The 19,594-nt window shown below is 40.1% G+C and overlaps 2 protein-coding genes across 2 annotated transcripts; one reads left to right on the top strand and one right to left on the bottom strand.

The window, feature by feature from the left end:
* Positions 1-4,401: 4,401 nt before the first annotated feature.
* LOC148908121 (uncharacterized) lies at positions 4,402-5,165 on the top strand. The gene is made up of 2 exons (XM_089035777.1): positions 4,402-4,607; positions 4,745-5,165. Exons 1-2 carry the CDS (start codon positions 4,402-4,404, stop codon positions 5,163-5,165), a joined length of 627 nt encoding a protein of 208 aa, XP_088891903.1.
* Positions 5,166-11,620: 6,455 nt separating this feature from the next.
* LOC116294878 (uncharacterized) lies at positions 11,621-15,560 on the bottom strand. The gene is made up of 5 exons (XM_089035776.1): positions 15,248-15,560; positions 14,383-14,591; positions 13,991-14,326; positions 13,082-13,245; positions 11,621-12,962 (listed from the first exon to the last, which is right to left on the bottom strand). The coding sequence occupies exons 1-5, from the start codon at positions 15,558-15,560 to the stop codon at positions 11,933-11,935; spliced, it is 2,052 nt and encodes a 683-aa protein (XP_088891902.1). The 3' UTR covers positions 11,621-11,932.
* Between the last annotated feature and the right edge of the window lie 4,034 nt (positions 15,561-19,594).

Below are 19,594 nucleotides of genomic sequence, written 5' to 3'. Positions count from 1 at the left end.
TAGGTTGCGTTTTCGTAGGTGTGCGGACCTTACGTAGAATGACACTACCAATTCCTTGTTCTATCCTTTGCGCGCGGTCAAATGCTGTTAACCATAAGTCTTTGTACGTGGTATACAGATCGTACCTATTTAAGTCCAGCAAGGATTCCCCGGCGAACTTTACGCGCATCTTAGAAACAATGTTGCGACCCACGTTGTTAACGATAAACCTTTCATCTGTGGGGCTTGACTGCACCGCTAGGTCGAACCTCAGCGCCAAGGTACCGGGTACTAGGACTAGGTTATCCGTTAGGCGGGGTACGCCTACGTACAAGGTTTCCCCTGGCTTTCCGCTGCTGGGCGTGAATGTAACCCGGTGAAAGGTGCGTTCTGCTTTCAGTCCGCCAACCTGCTTAGGTAATACGTTGGGGTTTAACTTTGAGCTTATCATATATAATGAAAGTAGAAGGAACGGATTTTGATCCCCTTACCGAAGAAGGTCAAGTTGACATTAACGACGACGAATACGACGCATGGACTAAAGGCGCGGAAACCGACCCCCTAGTTTACGACGCAGCCTTAGAGAATAAGTATGGTGGTAGATGGGAAAATGCTAAGAACACCTTAAGGCGCATGTGGCAGTCGAAAAACCCAAGCAAACCCATCCCCGAATACTTGGAACTTCAAAACGTGGAGCAGCCGGAGGCAGCTGTGCGGGAAACCGTAGAGTGGGCAAATCAAGAACTAAGGATGCGTTATCCCCACCTTGACACTGACGGCGTAAGACTCACAGAACGCGGAAACAAAGTCCTCGTAAGCGTTAGAGACCTGAGGTATCCCGACAAGGACCGCTGGACAAACCCACAGCTACTTTTCGATGAAAATGGCTCGGTTAAGGTTAACGTGGCAAGATTAAGGGTCTTCCAAGTGGCTACCCGAAGTGCGTTAGAAAGGTTGGAAAATTTGAACGAAAAGGTCGCGCTAGAAAGACGCGCTATCGAACTGCAAAAAACGTTAAAAGAAAGGGAGGAAGAATACGCAAAGCAAACTCAGCTAATTGTCGATGCTGAAAAAAAGTTCGGTAACGAAAGAATGATAGAAATGAGAAATCAAATGGATAAAGCCCTGCGCGATAGGAATAAAGCGCAAAGGGACCTGGAGGAGGCCAAAAGCTCTGGCGCCTCAGTGGAAGCGCTGCGGGAAACGTTGGAAGAAAGGGAGGAGGAATACATGAAGCAAAACCAACGACTCGCCGACGCACATAGGAGGGAAGTCGAATTTAAAAATCAAGAAATAAGTGAGCTGGTAGACCAAAGAACCCGAATTCGGCGTGAAAGGAATCAAGCACAAAAGGCCCTTAACCTTGCCCTGCAAGAGTTGGACTTAAGAAGCGAAGATGCTAATGACTTACAAACTACCATAGCCGGCTCTTTGGTGGAACGGCGGCGGTTGGTTGCCGAAATCAATACCATGGAGGAACAAATCCGGCAAAGAGATCAGGCTATTGAAGACCTGGAGGGGCAAATAGAGCGGCAGCAAGAAGTAATCGAGGACCAAACTCGTACCGAAGAGGAAAGGGAGGCTGCCCAAAGGGAAACAGAAGATCTAGAGGTGCGCCTTGCGGAATTACGGGCTCAAAAGGAAAACCTGGAAAAAGAGCTGGGGCTTACCACCAAGGAAAAGGTAAAAAGAGCTCTGGTGAAGTATGGTATTCCGCTGGCATTTGCGGTTGCTATTAGCACCGTAGTAGGAGTTATCCTATCCATGCTTAAGGCTACGGGCGCAGGCGTAAAGAAATTAGGCAGTGGGCTGACGGACTTGGGAAAAAAGATGGCAGCCGGTCTTCCTGGGCTGCTGGGTTCGGTCGTTTCCTTGGCACTTAGGGCCGGCGGAGAACTGCTAAAGTTCGTGGGGAATAACATTTGGATCTTGGTTGTCGCTATTGGAGTGGTACTCCTGAAGAAGATGAAGGGTTAATCTTATCAGGCTTATCGTCGTCAGGCATCCGAGGCGTTCTCGACTGGGGATAAGTAAAGATAGTATTCGCGCCGCCTTGATAATGCGGAACTAGCGGCAGCACGCTCATGGTGCTAATGGGCTTATGATTCCAAGTAGCATCCGTTGGAGGATCTTTTGACGGGGCGGCATTTATCCGAAGGTAGGCAACGTCGTTGGGAAGAACCTGAAGCTTTGCATATTGACAATTGGCTATCATGTGAAAAGTTACCGGCGTTAAGTCTTCTCCGCTTCTTGGAGGGGGTTCCGACGAGAAATGGGCTGGGTTCCTGTCGTTATCTTTTTTTCTGTAGGGTAGTAATGGATGGTTATTCTCATCAACGATCCTAAACCCGACATTACACGAATACCCCGTCGAAATGCTAATGGTACACATGATCAATCCCAGGCCCCCAACCTTCACCCACAGCCCGGTGTCATGCCAATGCTGTTCTAAGTAGTCCTTCTCCTCCAAAAAATGTAGAAACCAATCTTCCTTCGCGTGTGGGTTCATATATTTAAAGACTAATCACCGTAAGAGTGCTGATGGTTGCGTGGTTATAGATAGTACCCCTTTGATTTTCTATTCTATTTACCGTAACCTTTCCCGTGTCATCTACGCGCATTTGCAGCTTTACCTTCCCATGGCAATCGGCGACCATGTGGAAAGTCCAAACCGATAGATTTTCGGCGCTGGCTGGGTTGGGCTCTACGGAGAAATGCGCAGGCTCCCTGTTGTTTGTCTTATTTCTCATAGGCTGCAGTACGCCATTCTCATCCAGGAACCTAAAGCCGACGTTGGCATGGCTGCTCGTACCAATGCAAATACTACAAAGGATCAATTTCTTTCCTGAGTAATTCAAATTCACGGACATGCCCGTGACATCAACCCAAGATGCCTGGTTGTATTTTTTCTCGCCTGCGTAAGTCGTATAGACACAATCTACTCCAGCTACGTAGGGGTTGTTCATCGCCATATATAATAACTCAGACCAACGCCTGCGGCGGCTAAGCCGGCTTTTAGTAAGTTATGGTCATATTCCTCAGGTATCGCAGGCATAACCTTCTTTGATGGTTTCTTAACTACGGGTAGCTTCGTTTCGTGTGACTTTTTTGGCTTCTCTACGAAGTGAGGAATGTTCCTAAGAGTGTCAGAGTTCACGTCATTCACCCCAAACTTCATGTCCTTAGTAGCTCGTTGAAGTTTGTTGTTGTATCCTACTACAGAGCCAGTATTTATAGATAAGTTACTAGGCATTAACCAACAACCCGGGGCTACTGCATAGTCCAACCTTGCCTTAGAATTTTGTATGGCTAGTTGGTAGCGCTGTACGCCCTTGCTAATATCACCCTCCAAGATTGAACTTTCAAATAAGATGAAGGCTTCGGCTCGCGTCTCTTCTGCGGCGCCCGTATTTCCGATTATGCTGGATCGGGTGTTTACCTGAGCCCCAAGGATAGAATACACGTAAGCTTCTATGCTGCGGTTCAAACGGGCAAGACCAGCTCTAGTTAGTCCTTTACCTTCTGGAGGTATGAAATTAAGATATTGCTTCGTTTGCTCGTCGTTGGTAATCTTAATAATCAGTGGATTGGCCCCTGCACACTTACCACCCTCGTCTTTGAACAGAGGTCCGTCTCTGACTTCCTTAGTGGTCTTGGCATTTGGTTCAAAGAAGGTGCTACTGTCGTGAGTTTCTTTGTGATACCCAGTATTCCATCGTAGATTCAATGCATGAACTTCCTTATCACTTAGCTCGTGTCCACCAATCCCCAAATAAGCCCAAATATGTCCCAAACCATTGTTAGCACCGGCAGTGCATCTAAAATCCTTCCCTACAACACCAAACTCCTTACAAAGCCTGTTATAGGCTGGAACGTTGTATTTATTATCTCTTGGATAAAACGTGGCATCTCCCGGTAATGCAGTAACGCCCATCTCATGCAGTATTCTTCTAACCGTGAAGTGAAAATGAAACATAAATATTGAATTCTTCATCAAGTTTGCACTTACACCACAGCCGCTAGTGGCACACCAAACCGCAAAGTTTAGTTGCTGCGGCCAATAACGCATGTTAGGACCACTTAACCATTCATGAGATTCCTTAGCGGTGGTATGAACAATGGGCACGTTTTTGAAAATATCTCGCACCTTTAAAGGGGAACACCACCTTGAGAGAAGCGCTTGTGGAATAAAAGTTTATATTATACTCAACTTATTCTTAAGGTCTTAAGTCCCTCTCTTTCGTAGCGTTCGAGAAATCCTGCCTGAAAGTAGCGATAAATTGAATCCCAGGAGGCCGCCATCTTGAATACAACACTGAGCCTGCAATAGGTCAGCAGATGCCCTGTGTGACGTCACTGCGTGCTTCGATCATATCAGTGATGAGAAAAAAGTTCAAAACAAAGAAGGAAAACACAAAAATAATGAGTTCTTCTTCGGAGGAAAGAAATTCTAGTGACACAGTCTCATCCAGCGATGGTTCTGAAGAATTTATAAGTCTTGAAGTGGAAAACTTTGGTACAGAAGGCTATCAATTTCAGCCAACACGTGAAATATCTTCTTCAGAAGGAGATTCGTCGTCTGATTCATATAGCAGTTCAACACCTGAAAGACTTAATAATTTAGACTGGTAAGCCGAAATGATTTATTTATTTATTTATTTATTCTTACATTAGCTTTAAAGTTAGTCAGCATTTCAATCTATAATTAATTCCGCTGTAAAACGTGTATAAATTCAAAACTTGATTTCACCCTTTCGACCTTCAGGTGCAAATGTGGACATTGTCAAATCATGGACAGAGAGCTAGAATGCATTTGTTGCCACGAAATACAAGAGATAGTCGAAAAAAATCGTGAAGTTTTTGAAAAGGAAAATTTGGAGAGTGACATTACCTGTATTACGGACAATCCTGGATTTAAAGCTGTGTGTCTAAATCAATGGGTTTTGGAGGCTGCTTGGTTCCAGTATCGACAGCAATATGGCAACCAATGCCATGAAGGGCCTGAACATAAGAAAAATAGACACACAGCTTACAGACAGTTAGTTAGATGGTGTTGGGGAGTCTTGGGGAAAGAAATAAGGGTTGTTTTGTCGTCTTGTGCTGTCATGTGTATACGAGCCCACTTTCCACCTCCAGGCTTAGAAGAAGACTTTGAATTTGTTGGCTTTCGTTATTCCGATGAATAAATAGATGTATAGAAATAACAGTTTGAATCAGGGTTCGACACTAGTGTCACAGTGGAGCAGTATAGTCCTAAAGTCTTTTTTCTTATCCCAACTTCACAATAAGATATTTACTATTGGTCAGAGTTAAACTGGCAATTGAAAAAAATGAGCTTCACTGGTAGTCAGATGTTGAAAAGCTTCTAATCCAGCAGGCTAGTTGATTTTATTTGCACTAGTTACAGTCAAACTACCTAAAGTGTGGACATGTAAAGCTCATTATGATTTTATTTTTGGAATATTGATTTGATTATGTCTTAAAAAATTAAAAAGTAGAATGATAAAAAGATAAATAACAATAATAAATACATTAGTGTCAAGCCCTGTAGAACTAAATTAATATACAAAGCAATTATTTTAATTTGATAAGATGTCAGAATTTCTTGATAAATCTACCAAAATTGTTGCAAGCATACCTTGTACACATAATTATAAGAATTAATGATAATAATATCACTTACCACCAATATTATAATTAATCATGGGAGGCTTTGAGTTTATTTTTTCCCATTCTTGACTTGTGGTTCTTGATCACCTCTTCCTTTGGTGGTTTTGGTGCAGTTGCAATATTTTTTGGTATGTTGATTGGTTTTCTTGTTGTGAATTTGGTCCCAGCTTCATGCTCATCAATCACCTGTTCCATTATTCTTGTTGTGAATTCGTATGATTTATCTTCTAACACTGGCTTTGCTACCCATGTTTTTCTGCCTTTTGGAAATACCACTTTGTATCTGTGGCTACCTTGGTTTTTCCCTTTTTTGACTGTAGCTTGTTTTCTGCTGCAGTTGTTGTTGTGATCTAGAACTGCTAGTTGCGTTCTGGCAATCATTCCCTGGTAGGAAAAATGCTTTCTCTTAGGGGCATACTTCAATAAAAGTGAATGATACACCTCGAGATTTCCTGTGTGATGAAAGTCTGTTAACTTAGTGATGTCTTTCAGCAACTTCTTATTGTACACAATCTCTTCAAGGGCCACATGAGCAGGTGAGCCAGCTTTTAACCAGAGGGTCTTCTTTTTCTCTTGCCTTGTAAGTTTGGAGTGCATACATTTTTGGGTTTTTCTTCCTTCCTTCCAGCTGTGCTTGTTAGCAATATGATTAACAATAGACACCCACTTACTCTTTAATAGCTCAGCATCTCCATTGCAGGTTTGTACGCTCCACCACAAATGGTTGGAAATGGACTTTATCCATGGGAGAAGATCTTCATTTTGCTTTTTTTTGGATTTCTGAGTTAGCTTTTTAGTCACCCACTTAGCTATGTGCCATACATCATATTGATGTTTAATGGAGGGATAGGTTTTTTCGTAACTGAGCAGTAATTTGGGTGTGGCGATCTGTTGTTAGGCAGTTTATTGAAACTTTTTGAGCTATTAATTTGTTAAGAGATCTCTTGCACCCTTCATATTCCATGGCATGCGATGAGGATACTTCAGAAACATGGACCAGTGAAAAATCAACAATTCTCCCAGATTTTTCATCCATCAAAGTATAGGTACCGTACTTGGCACTGTGCCCAGGGCTATCTGAGCGACCATCTCCACACAAATCAACTGGTCCTTGGGACTTTGTGTCATTGATTATTTCATTTCTCTGTTTTTCATATGCTCTGTTAATGAGTGGGAAAATCATTTTATTTTGAACATTGTAAAAGTGTGTAGAGCTTATGAAACACAGGTTTAGAGCATCAGCAAAATGAGAATATTCCTGAAAAGTTCGTCCTGTCAAAGTCACTGCTGCAGGTATTAGAAGATTACCAGCTGGTGTGTTGCGTATAATTGGCTGTGAATTCCACTTATATGTATGGTGTCCAAGACATGTGACACTTACTGTTGTCATGCTTCCAGTTTGAGTCTTTATTACTTCACAGACTGGAGAACCACAAATTTTACAATGAGTAAATAGCTCATTTAGTTGACTTTCAAACACAATAAATAACCGATCCTTGTTAAACTTGGTGTCCTCAGACTCAGATTCACTCTGTTCTGACTGTGAATACACAAAATCACTATCACAGTCATCAACACTGGTACATGAACTGCTGGCATCAATCATTTCATCATTATCTTCAATATGAATGGAACCTTCAGGCTCTGGGGCTTCAGGTTCATTTACCTCAGTTCCTAAGTGCATTCCATGTTCAGGCAGGCTAAAACTAACAGCATAATTGTGATCCAAATCAATATGTGTATAGTCTTGGTTTGAAATTTCCTGCTGGTCCTCTGCTCTCAGATTGAAGGTGCTGTAACCTGTTCTCTTGTTACATTTGGAAGTGGAAAGTGTCTGAGTGCCAATGGTCCTTTTTGATAATACTGTGCATTGTGTCTCTGCATCCACTTTTGTTAAACAACTTTTGTTTAAGAAGTTGATGTCTGGCTCATACTCTATTTTCTCAGGTATATATTCATCAAAATTTTCTTCCATTACACTAGAAGAGGTCACACTTGCTGCCAATATGTTTTCGAGCTCCTTTAATTTCAAAAATAAAATATTTATAAGCATGTAAAAGCAAACTTATGTGTATTCAATGGTATAAATTTCACAAGCTATTTGTACTCTTTGCTTTTCATTTCAGTTAACAGCAGGACATGACTTTTACTCACCTCGTTTTTCTCTCTTTTTCGAAGTCTTTCAAGTGTTTTTTGGCGTTCCTTTCTTTTACTTGAATGCGGAAAAATCGTTGGAACTGATCCAGATTTAAGGGTTCTTTTGTATCTTTGGCCGCATAAAATTTTAAATGAAGATTGAAAGCAGTCAGGAGTAAAGTGCTCGCTGCAAACATAGCTGTATTCAGGCTTTCTAATGTTTTGTCTGCGAATTTTTGAGATCCACACCTTTCTTAACTTTTCATCGCTAGGCAATCGATGGTAGGATATTCCTTGAGTTTTTCTCGAACCATTTGTACATCCTGGGACCATACAATGAGGCATAATAGACGTAGAAATAAAACCTAATATCTAAAAGACAGATACGGATAAAATACAAATTTTCGCGCGAAGATCGAAGCACGCAGTGACGTCACACAGGGCATCTGCTGACCTATTGCAGGCTCAGTGTTGTATTCAAGATGGCGGCCTCCTGGGATTCAATTTATCGCTACTTTCAGGCAGGATTTCTCGAAAGCTACGAAAGAGAGGGACTTAAGACCTTAAGAATAAGTTGAGTATAATATAAACTTTTATTCCACAAGCGCTTCTCTCAAGGTGGTGTTCCCCTTTAACGGAAAGGAATGGTCGTTAGAGATCCGCATATTCAGCGTTAGGCCCAAGCTTGGATGTTCATCAAATGGAACCGCGGGTATCGGATAAGTACTGGTACCCAGCAATAATTCCTTTGACCAACTAGGTTTAGGTTCGACATGCACGGGCTTATGTTCGATATAACCAGAATTCTTCAGTTGATTGTCTATCTGATCGACCAGCGTAGGTTTCAAATCCTCATTGCTGTACATCCTACAGGCGTTATAGTAAATCCCATCGGGTCTTCTTTCGAACTTACTGGGGTCTGCATGCGGAAACATCTTCCTAAAGGCCCTCCAGTTCCAGTAATCCCGGTTGTCGTGATGTGGCTGCTCCTCAATATCATTCCCAAAAGCGTCGTACATTAGTATATATAATGGATGTTATACCATCAGCACCTCAGTTGTACCCAGATGTTCACAATTATCACACTACGGCACCAATAACGGATGCCGAAAACTTCAGGCTCAATAAAGCAAATTTAATCCTGGCTTACTTGGAAGGGCAGGCAAAACACTACGAAAAAGTCCGAAAAAAGTACGTCAGAGCCCGGAGTACGCTACATAAGATTGCGATAACTTCAGGGTCCATATCTGTTGTGTTAACGGGCTCCGGCGTTGCTACTTCGCTTACTGGGCCGGGAATAATTGTTGGAGTTCCTTTGGCCGGCGTTGGGGCAGCCTGTGGTATTATTTCTGCTGTTGCTACGGGCATTATGAAGCAGTTGTCAAGCAAAATATCCAAGCATGACACGACAATAGCTCTGTAAAGAGCTAAAGTAAATACAATTACCGATCTTGTCTCAAAGGCTTTGCGTGACAGAAAGATAGACGACGTAGAATTCTCGCTTATTCTGGCCGAAGAAGACAAATACGAGAAATTAAAGTCGGATATAAGGAATAAAAAAACAGTCGTAAAAGATCTTTCCGAGGAATCTCGCAAAAAGATCTACCAGGAGGCAAAAGAAGAGCTTCAAACAAAGCTTGCTCAGTAAATATCGTGACAGGATTCTATTTACATATCGAACGTCAGTCTAGAAATTACGCGTAATATAAATTCAGTGAATTATTACGCGTAATATAAATTCAGTGAATTATTACGCGTAATATGAATTATTCACCCTTCTTAATATTTATGCGCATATTTAATGAGCAGCATGAAAACGAGGCTATTCCCGCTTCAGAGATTCAAGATGGCGGCCATTTTTACAGTCCTTTCAGTGAAGTGGCCGTTTTTTCTACAGTACTATTTTTTGTCACAAATATTTTTAGTTTTATAGATTCCTTGAATACTGTTATAGAAATGGCAAGCAATTTTTTTAACCGTGACCTTGGTTTAGTCCCTAGTTTTACTTTTAGTTTAGTGGAGGAATACATCTCAAGTCATAGCAAATCGTCAGGAAAAAAATACATAACTAAAGGTTTCAAATACTACAGCGAAAGTTTCATTTTTGGATTATCTGGTAAGTAAATAAAGTAGAGGATTTCCAATAGCTATTTTGAATATCTATTATGCATGAAACGTGGTATATTTGAATTACAAAACAGAACATGAAAATTGTTTCCTTTTATTTGTAGTATGCTCCTCAGAACCAACATCTACTACATGTAAAGCTAGGTGCTTCAAGTCACAAAAGAAAAGAGAAAATCCCTACTATATAACGGTGAGCTAAATTGAACTGGCAATTAATGTTTATCTATCTTTAATTTGATAAAAAGGACAAAACTATGCATAGCAAGCTGATGTATAAAGTTTAGCTTGTAAATTAAACTTTGTAAATTAATTTGCCATACAATGAAAGCTAATAATGCATTGTTGTAATTTTTCTAATTGAACCTTTTAGGTAACAATCCGTAAAACACCCTCAGTGTCAATTAAAAGTGCCAGCTGTACATGTCCAATTGGAAGTGGAGAAAGATGTGGACATGTGTGTGGTCTTTTGTATCAGATAGCTAAGTACAAGATGCTGGGACTTAAAGCAATCCCTGAAGATATAGCTAAAACATCACTTCCACAAACCTGGCATAAACCCAGAGGCCAGCAAATTGAACCAGCAGAAGTGCAATGTTTGGTGGTCCATGGATACCATTCAAAGACAGATGATGATTCTCCTCCCAAGTCAGTGAAGAGCACACTTTATCTGCCAGTAAACCGAGAGGAATTCCCTTCCACACAAGCTTTGCTAGAAAGTCTCGAAGAGGAGATTCCTGAGTGCCAGATCATACCAGGTCTAAAGGAGTCATGCCTACCACACCAAGCTATTGCTACAAGATATGGAAATTTTCCCAAAGGTTCACCAGTGAGCTACCAGCAAAAGCTCTCTTCCACCTACATTTATAATATTGTTAGTCCCTATGATGTCCCTGATTTACCAGTAAGAAATGTCATGAAAAACAACTACAATGCTGTCCTGACAGAAGAAAAGCTAATCAAATTTGAAGATGTAAAACTTTCTTTACAAACATTGATAAAATTTGAGAAACAAACAAGGCTACAAAGCACATCACCTTTGTGGCATAAACTAAGAAGAACCAGAATCACTGCAAGTAAGATAGGAAGAATATATAGCAGGCAACGAGCTGATCCAGTCAAACTTGTAGAGAATTTAAAGAAGAAAACTGTACAGACAGAAGCCATGAGACTGGGAACAGTGAATGAGCCCCTTGCAGCTGAAAGATATGCCAATCATATCAAACAAGGGAATGTCAATGTCTTGCCTTGTGGTATTGTTGTTAATTTTTGGTGTCCCTGGCTGGCTGCAAGTCCTGACAGAATAGTTTATGACCCTCAAAAAAACCCTTATTTTGGTCTTTTGGAAATAAAATGTACTGTGAAGAGCTCAGTATTAGAAGTTGACTATGTCCAGAATCAACAAGGGCAGATTTGTCTAAAGAGGAATCATGCATACTACTACCAGGTTCTCATGCAATTGGCTGTCACTGGCATGGAATGGTGTGACTTCTTTATATGGTCAAACAATGATGAGCATTTGGAAACAATCCAGTTTGATGCTGACATGTGGCAAACAGTCAAAGACAAGGCTGATGCCTTTTACTTTGAATACTACATCTAGACTGAAGAACCAAACATTAAATTGTTCATATCTGTGGAAAAGGCACTGGACAAAGAACATTGAATTATACGTAATTTCTATGTAAACATTACAGTGACAAAGATTCAATTTGAACAGTTCAAACTTAGTTTATTATTGCATATGGATACAACTCTTCATAATACATTTGTGTGAAACATGTAGTTTTATTCTAAACAAATGATATAAATTTTATTTTGAAATTATGCAGTATTATGCTTGTTCTAATCCTATGAACTAGTTCTAAGCAGACATGGTATTGTTAGTACCATTTACTAGCAAAGAGGTCAAATCCATTTCATGGTTTGGGACAAGCAATTTATCATCATTTAACTTCATTATTTCAGCATTTTTCTCCAACACTGTTTCCCATATATGGCATGGGATAGGTAAATCACATAACTATGCAATAAGGGGCCCCCTAAAGTTACTTAAAATACATGAAACAGTCCAGAATTGATTTACTGATCCTGCCATAGAAAGTGGGACAGTTTTTGCCCAAAATGAATCCTCCCTAATTCTCTTAATGGCCCTTTCTACATGCACTCTAAGCTTAGCAATATCTTCTGTCTCCTCTATTTCAGTTGGACTAAACTGACCTTTCGAACTCAAAAAAGGTGGGATGTTTAGAGTAACACGTTTTTCAGCTAGAGCAGCTTTGATCGTAAAACCTTTATCAGCCATGACATCATCTCCTGGCTCTAACAAATCTAAAATACCACTTAATTTAGTAATAGCAACATCAGATATTGAACCAGTGTATAAACTAGATATAAATGTAACTGCTCCATGAGGGGCAATTCCCACAAGGGCTTTGAAGGTGTTGGTTGATTTATATGAGGAATAAAGCTGTGACTTTAATACAAGGGAAGAAGGTGACTGAGTTTTAATCTCAGTGCAATCTAAAATGACTTTGGTATTGGCATACTCGTCTTTAAAGCATGCAGGCCTTCTTTTTTCAATTTCTTGCTTAGATAACCAAATGGGAATGCTTCCCAAAACAAAATATAAGAAGTTGACCCAGGCAATAATTAGTCTACTTATAGTGGGAAGTGAAGCATGAAATCTTACACTAAGGTCATACTCGGTCAGACCACACCTTAGCCTACATAAAAACATAAACAATTCATCAATAAGTTTTAGAGTCCTTGGTCTACCTGCTCTACTTAGATAATTTGAGGCCTGGACATAATATGGACTTCTCATTTTAGATGCAGATGGCTTGATAAAATTGTAAAAAATATAGAAATACTTATGACTGGGAAATCCAGTATAGTGCTGTATACTTTTGTTATCTTTACCAAATCTTTCTATGCCAAATTTTTCCATTGCCAGCTTTTGCTCCAATTCTTTAATTTTAGCTTCTTTCTCTTTAACTGTCTGTTCTAGTTTATCTATCTGATTTACTTGGTCTTCTTCTTCTACAGCATGGCTTAAGATACAAATAAAAACAACACATCACAAGACATGTAAAAATAAGTCTTCTTGAACTTGTTCAAAACAACAAATAGATAAGCTTACACTTTAATTAAAAAATATATCAAAAATTACCTATCACTAGTTGGATCATCATTTTCACATGTATGGAAATCAGTATTGTGAGTAACAGTGTCAGAGGAAGGCTTTGGAAGGTCAACTTTAATAATTGGACGACGTTGTGGCGGAGGAGCTGTCCAAGGAAAGATGCTGGCACTGCTTCCGATTTTAAAAGTTTCCTATTAAAGGTTAATCTAAAATCAGACTTCTGAAAGTGCCTAGAGCACACATAAGTCTTAGAAGTTATCTGTAATAAAGAAAGGAGAAAAATAATTGACAAACAAATCTAAACATATTACGATGGTCATTGAACTATATTATTGACAAAGGCAACACTCGCCAAGAACCAAAACAAACAACGAAAAACACGTTTTAAAATTACCTTAAAGTCCGGACCGGGGTCTCTTCTTATTTTTACAATCCATTTTTTTCTCCTATTAGGTTCTGGGGGGATTTGTTGAAAGGAAAGCTCCGGGTTTCTCCTTTTATCCCCGGAGCATTCAGGTACACAACAGTGTTCGGCCGCCATCTTGAATTTCCGAAGCGGGAATAGCCTCGTTCTCATGCTGCTCATTAATATGCGCATAAATATTAAGAAGGATGAATTACAGCTTCAATGACTACACGCTTTTTTGGGGCAGATTTTAAACCCCCCTTTTTAGGCAAGCGCAAGTAAACTTTTTCCCCAATGTTATATTGTGACGGAGGATGTGCTCTAGAATGTTGTCTTGTCATTCGTTTAGAGCAACGATCTGTTGCTTCTCTCGCCATCTTTCTTACATTTGAAATGTGTTTAGAACGTTCTTTTAGACCTTGACTTGTTGGTTCACAACAAGCTGCAATTTCGTTATTTGAGGTAATTGTTTGAAAGGAGTTACATTTCCTACCAAAATAAACTTCAAAAGGAGTTTTATAGGCTATTACCTCTTTTGGGTCTTCGTTAAGTATGCGTTGATAAATGGGAAGTCCCCTTGCCCAATTAATGCCTTCATCACACATTTTAGCTAAATCGTACTCCATTTTTGCTCTTAACGTCTTGTCGCTTCTTTCCACCTTCCCCTGCGATTGAGGGTGGTAGGGGCGACCACAAATTATTTTGATTTCGAACCTTTGGCATAGTTTTCTGATCGCGCCTTTGAATTCGGTCCCCTGGTCACATTGTATAACACGAGGTGGTCCATGTCCATAGTAGATATCTCGTAATGCTTTAGCGATTCTTGGCTGTTCTTTCCCGCCATAGGACGCAGCCACACAAATCTGCTGAAAACGTCCATAACAGATAAAACATATCTGTAGCAGACGTTATTCATCTGTACCATACCACTTTTACCTAAATCCATGAGGTCTATGTGATGCCTCGATTGAACATCCCGCGCACGAATCGGGTTCAACGTTGCCTTATTGTAGAACTTTGCATTTCTTTTGTAGTGAAACTTATCACTATTAAGAATTTCTTGAACCTTTTTTCTGCTTAGTCCAATCAAGTTGTCGCGTAAAGAATATACTATTTTAGCAGCACCAGATCCTGTAACCACAAAATGGTAGTGTATAAGATTTTGTAGATCCTCTGTTTTATCATTCAATCATTCAATCAATCAAACAATCAATCAACGAGGGACGAATAGTTATATGTGGGGACTATAGCACTGCTCATGAATAAAATACAATGGAATGGAATTTGAAAAGGGGCCGAGGAATGAAATTACATATCCGGATAGAAAATTAGACAAGTTTCATACAGCTTTGGTCCGCAATACATTTTGACACCTAGATGGCGTCCTGCGTGTGAGTGCATACCACAGTAAAGGGTGTGGGGTTTGTTTTTGCGACTTAGTCAAACGCACGATAAAAACATTGAATTTTTTTTTTCAATACGAAAAATACGAAAATGTTCACGCGTGCGTCTCTTTGTTCAATAGATGTATGTTTGGCATGAAATCTTTAGCGTCCCTGTGACTACGCGAAGAATAAGCTCGCGTAAACGCGACGGACGACTTATTTACCACGACTCTCGAATAAGCAGCGCGCGGGAAAATATTTCATTGTGAAAAACATTTTGTTTCAATAGGGCGATACCTAACATCTAGATATTATGGTCAATTATTTAGAACAAACAAATATAACAATTTGAGTAATAAAAAAAAAAAAAAAAAGCATGGTTATTATAATTATTTTTCTAACCTTTTGTGCGATGGAATTGTTCTGTGACAACGTTATTTATTTCACTACTTCTTAGCAAGCGACGTCCCTTGCAGTATAGGAGTTTTTTTCCATTCTCTATTTTAAGCGTTATATCCCCTTTAGATCTCCAAAAGCGTACTATTGCATTATTCTCTGCTTCTGTTCGGATCTTTACTGGTGGAAGTTGTTGTCCTTCGACAATCTTGATGAGAGCGTTGTATATATCATCTGGAATAGATAATTGACGTCTCTTGCCTCTCTCCCGTTTTTTACGTACATATTTACTTGACATACAAGAATCGACAAGAATCATATAAGTCAACAGTAGAAAAAGCAAAGTAAACTTCATTGTCAAACAAGTGTCTAGGCATCTGTCTGACAAACTTCAAACAGTGTCTAGACAAATAACTAGACGCCATGCCACCAGACAAATGGCTTAGAATTCTCACTAAAGACTTTTCCTCCTTCTTTCAATTCCTCTTTCCTTCACTTTTCTTTTCTTTCTTTTCTTTTTTTTCTTGCACGGCTTCATGATAATACGTTAATTTAATTAGTAGTCTTTTGATGGAGGTGCGTCAATCGTACCGCAATCGTACTCACCAGTACTCACCCGTATCATATTGCCGTATCAAATTAGAGTGTAAACAGTATATCCGTAAAATTTTATTCAAATTCTATTGTTTTCTATTGCTTAATTAGCACTCTTTTTTTACTATTTAGTAAATTGCATTTCGTGGATATATTGCTTGCACTCTATTATATATTTTTTAGTTTTTTTAAAATATGAATTATTTCTTGTGTTTGTTTTTTTCCTATTATATTTTTTACTTGGACTGATACATAAGATTTCTTTCGGGTTCTTGGACATTTGTGACCTTTATTACATTTGTGACCAAAGTTTATTACATTTGTGACCTTTATTACATTTGTGACCAAAGTTTATTACATTTGTGACCTTTATTACATTTGGGTCCAGTTTTTACATTTGTGCCTTCTACACCTTTAATCTCTAACTACAAAGTTGTTTAAATAGGAACATAACTTTATCCACGTTTACCACGCAACATTATAAAGGTATATAAATCCAACCATAACCTTTATCTACCTTTAATATACTACCTTTGACATTGATTAAAGGTGACTTACGTTTAACACGACATTACGACACCATAAAACATTTGTAAAGGCAATGAGCCTTTAATTACCTTTACTCGATAGCTTAAAGGTAGAAATGTGCCTTTAATCATATGAAGCCTGAATATTAAAGGGGAATAAAGTTGTCATTTCGCCCTGTGTTGGAGGCCCTTGTCAATCATATTAAGATATTAGATGAAAATTTATTATTGTGTTCTGGTCCCATACATCTCAAATCGATGAATTTACTGATAGAGAGCTCCGTATGAGGTATAGATTTGGTCGACAGTCTATTATTTTCATTACGAACCTCATTTACGACGACCTGAAGCGAAAGACAAAGCGAAATCATGCTCTTTGCCCGATCGACCAAGTGTTAATAGCCTTGAGGTTTTATGCCAGTGGCAGTTTTCTTCAAGTTATTGGCGACACTGTTGGTGTAGACAAAGCAACCGTTTCTCGAGTGGTGTTTTCCGTAACACAAGCACTTATTGCACGTCGAGACCAGTTTATCAAGTGGCCATCCAACCAAGAAATTCAAGAAATCAAAAATGCCTTCTTTCAGCGAGGTGGATTCCCAGGCGTGATTGGTTGCGTTGACGGAACACACATCAGGATTCAGGCACCCCACGAGTACGAGAAAGCATATGTAGCAGCAGTAAGGGGGACTCGCGGAGGGGGTACCGGGAGCCCAGGGTAATACCCGCGCCAAGTAGCATAGGGCTCCAGCGGGAAATACCCGTGTGCCATTATACGTTGCGCGATAATTCCCTTACTGCTGCTGTGCTAACATATTTGTTTTATATATGCATGAATGTAAAGAGTTTGTTTATGACTTCTGTGTAAAGTGCTTGAAACCCAAGTTTGTGCCCCAACCACCAAACAAGTATGTTTGTTGTGGTAAGAAAATGCAAATAGAAGACGACACGTCAGCACAGTGTTACGAGTGTGGTAAGAATATTCGTAATGCCGTACCAAATGCTACCAGAGAGCAGTATTACGCCAATGGAGGTCGTAAGAAAACACCTTATAAGAGAATAAAATACTTTAGGGACTGGATGGACCACATACGAGGACTTCGACCGGTATATTTAGACAACGAAGTAAAAAAGAAAATCATAGACCACTTAAAAGAGCCAACCCCACAAAGTCTACGGAAGACATTGAAAAAATTAAAGCTAGGGAAATATTACAAAGGTATTCACTATCTTTTGTCTGAAATTACTGGTAAGTCTATTCCTGAGGTTTCTGATATGACAAAAGCCGAGTGGATGTTTTGTCGGCTGGATAAGGATATTCCTTATTACCCTGACGTAATTTACGAAATATTTTACAAAATAGACCCCAACCACCCCCTGTTAGGATGGATTCCAAGAAGATAGTGAATCTTATGGCATAAGACGATTACGTCACATGTTTTTGGCCAATCAAAACCTTCACAATTTTCTTTCACATTTGTGAAGTAAATTTGTGAAATATTTTCACATTTGTGAAATTAATTTGCATATGAACCAGACAGTCGGCGTTCAATATGTAAATAGAATCCTGTCGCGCTTTTTTCAAAGCAGATGTTTACTGAGCGAGTTTTCTTTGAAGCTCCTCTTTTGCTTCTTGGTAGATCTTTTTTGCGAGATTCCTCGGAAAGATCTTTTACGACTGTTTTTTGGTTCCTTATGTCCGACTTTAATTTCTCGTACTTTTCCTCTTCGGCTAAGATAAGCGAGAATTCTACGTCTATCTTTTTGTCACGCAAAGCCTTTGAGACAAGGTCAGTAATTGTATTTACTTTAGCCCTTGACAGAGCTATTGTCGTGTCATGCTTGGATATTTTGCTTGACAACTGTTTCATAATGCCCGTAGCAACAGCCGAAATGGTACCACAGGCTGCCCCAACGCCGGCCAAAGGAACTCCAACAATTATTCCCGGTCCAGTAAGCGAAGTAGCAACGCCAGAGCCCGTTAACACGACAGAAATGGATCCTGAAGTTATCGCAATCTTATGTAGCGTACTCCGGGCTCTGACGTATTTCTTCCTAACTTTTTCATAGTGTTTTGCCTGCCCTTCCAAGTAAGCCAGTATTAAGTTCGCTTTATTCAGACGAAAGTTTTCAGCGTTTAGTTCGTTAGGAACATCTGGGTACATCTTAGGTGCTGATGGTATAACATCCATTATATATACTAATGTACGACGCTTTTGGGAATGATATTGAGGAGCAGCCACATCATGACAACAGGGATTATGCCAACTGGAGAGCATTTAGGAAGATGTTTCCACATGCAGACCCTAGTAAGTTCGAAAGAAGGCCAGATGGGATTTACTTCAACGGCGAAAGAATGTACAGTAATGCGGACTTGGAGCCAAAGGCGACCGCCAAGCCACCAAAACCCGAGCATAAAGAAAGGCAACCTAATTTTCCAGAGAATTTATTACCGACAACAGAGGATTACCCATTTTACGACAACAAAGGTAGAGCGGATGACTTTGCTAAGATGGTTACCTCTTTGGAGATTCCCGTGGGTCCTGCGAGGTTTAAGACAAAAGTCAGAGACATCTTTCGAGAAACTGCCATGAAACATGACTCAGGGAAAGAATCCAGAGAATGGTTATCTGGTCCCAACATGCGGTATTGGCCGCAGCAGTTAAACTTTGCTGTCTGGGCTGCTACTAAAGGATGTGGCATAGCCGCGGACATGTTCCATATTCCTTTCCTAAGATTCCACGTTGCTTTTACTATTCGTAGGATATTGTTTGAGTTAGGCGCGCCTTTACCGGGTGACGCTGTCTTTAACCCAAAGGATAACAAATATGACAAAGTCGCATGGGAGCGATTAAAGAATGAGTTTAAGCTTACCAACCCTGATTTTCGCAACGAAGAGGGTGCCGCCCATGGTTTAGGAGAGACTTACACCTATGCTTCGTATGTTGGTGCCAGCATAGAAACGCCGGGCATGGGATATCCTAGCTCCTACGAATTTTCAGACTTAGGAGGCAGCGGAACGAAGGGAAATCTAATCTACTTCATTCAGAGCAAAGAGAAGCATTCTTGGGCGCCTTTCTTTGCCGCAAAGGGCATTGGACTGAAAAACCTAGCAAGGATTAACCGCAGCATTGAAGCCTTTGTTTACTGCATTCTAGGAGCACAGGTTAGCACTCGCAGCCCCATCGTAGATGCCAGTGGTGCGTCACAGGAAACGCAACAAGTATTCCTTGTC

The sequence above is a fragment of the Actinia tenebrosa genome, unplaced genomic scaffold (assembly GCF_029948245.1).
Source record: "Actinia tenebrosa isolate PJP-AT-01 unplaced genomic scaffold, QUT_ActTen_1.0 PGA_scaffold3__52_contigs__length_22856419, whole genome shotgun sequence".
Lineage (NCBI taxonomy): Eukaryota > Metazoa > Cnidaria > Anthozoa > Actiniaria > Actiniidae > Actinia > Actinia tenebrosa.
The sequence above is the reverse complement of the archived record's forward strand: the minus strand, read 5'-3'. Positions and strand labels throughout refer to the sequence as shown.

Bases quoted from the DNA above. Each gene is read 5' to 3' on its own strand.
- LOC116294878 (XM_089035776.1), bottom strand. From the start codon at position 15,560: ATGATTCTTGTCGATTCTTGTATGTCAAGTAAATATGTACGTAAAAAA. The intron at 14,592-15,247 runs GTTAGAAAAATA...TTGTGGTTACAG, and splicing joins ACAATTCCATCGCACAAAAG to GATCTGGTGCTGCTAAAATA. The intron at 14,327-14,382 runs GTACAGATGAAT...GGACGTTTTCAG, and splicing joins ATTTAGGTAAAAGTGGTATG to CAGATTTGTGTGGCTGCGTC.
- LOC148908121 (XM_089035777.1), top strand. From the start codon at position 4,402: ATGAGTTCTTCTTCGGAGGAAAGAAATTCTAGTGACACAGTCTCATCC. The intron at 4,608-4,744 runs GTAAGCCGAAAT...TTCGACCTTCAG, and splicing joins AGACTTAATAATTTAGACTG to GTGCAAATGTGGACATTGTC.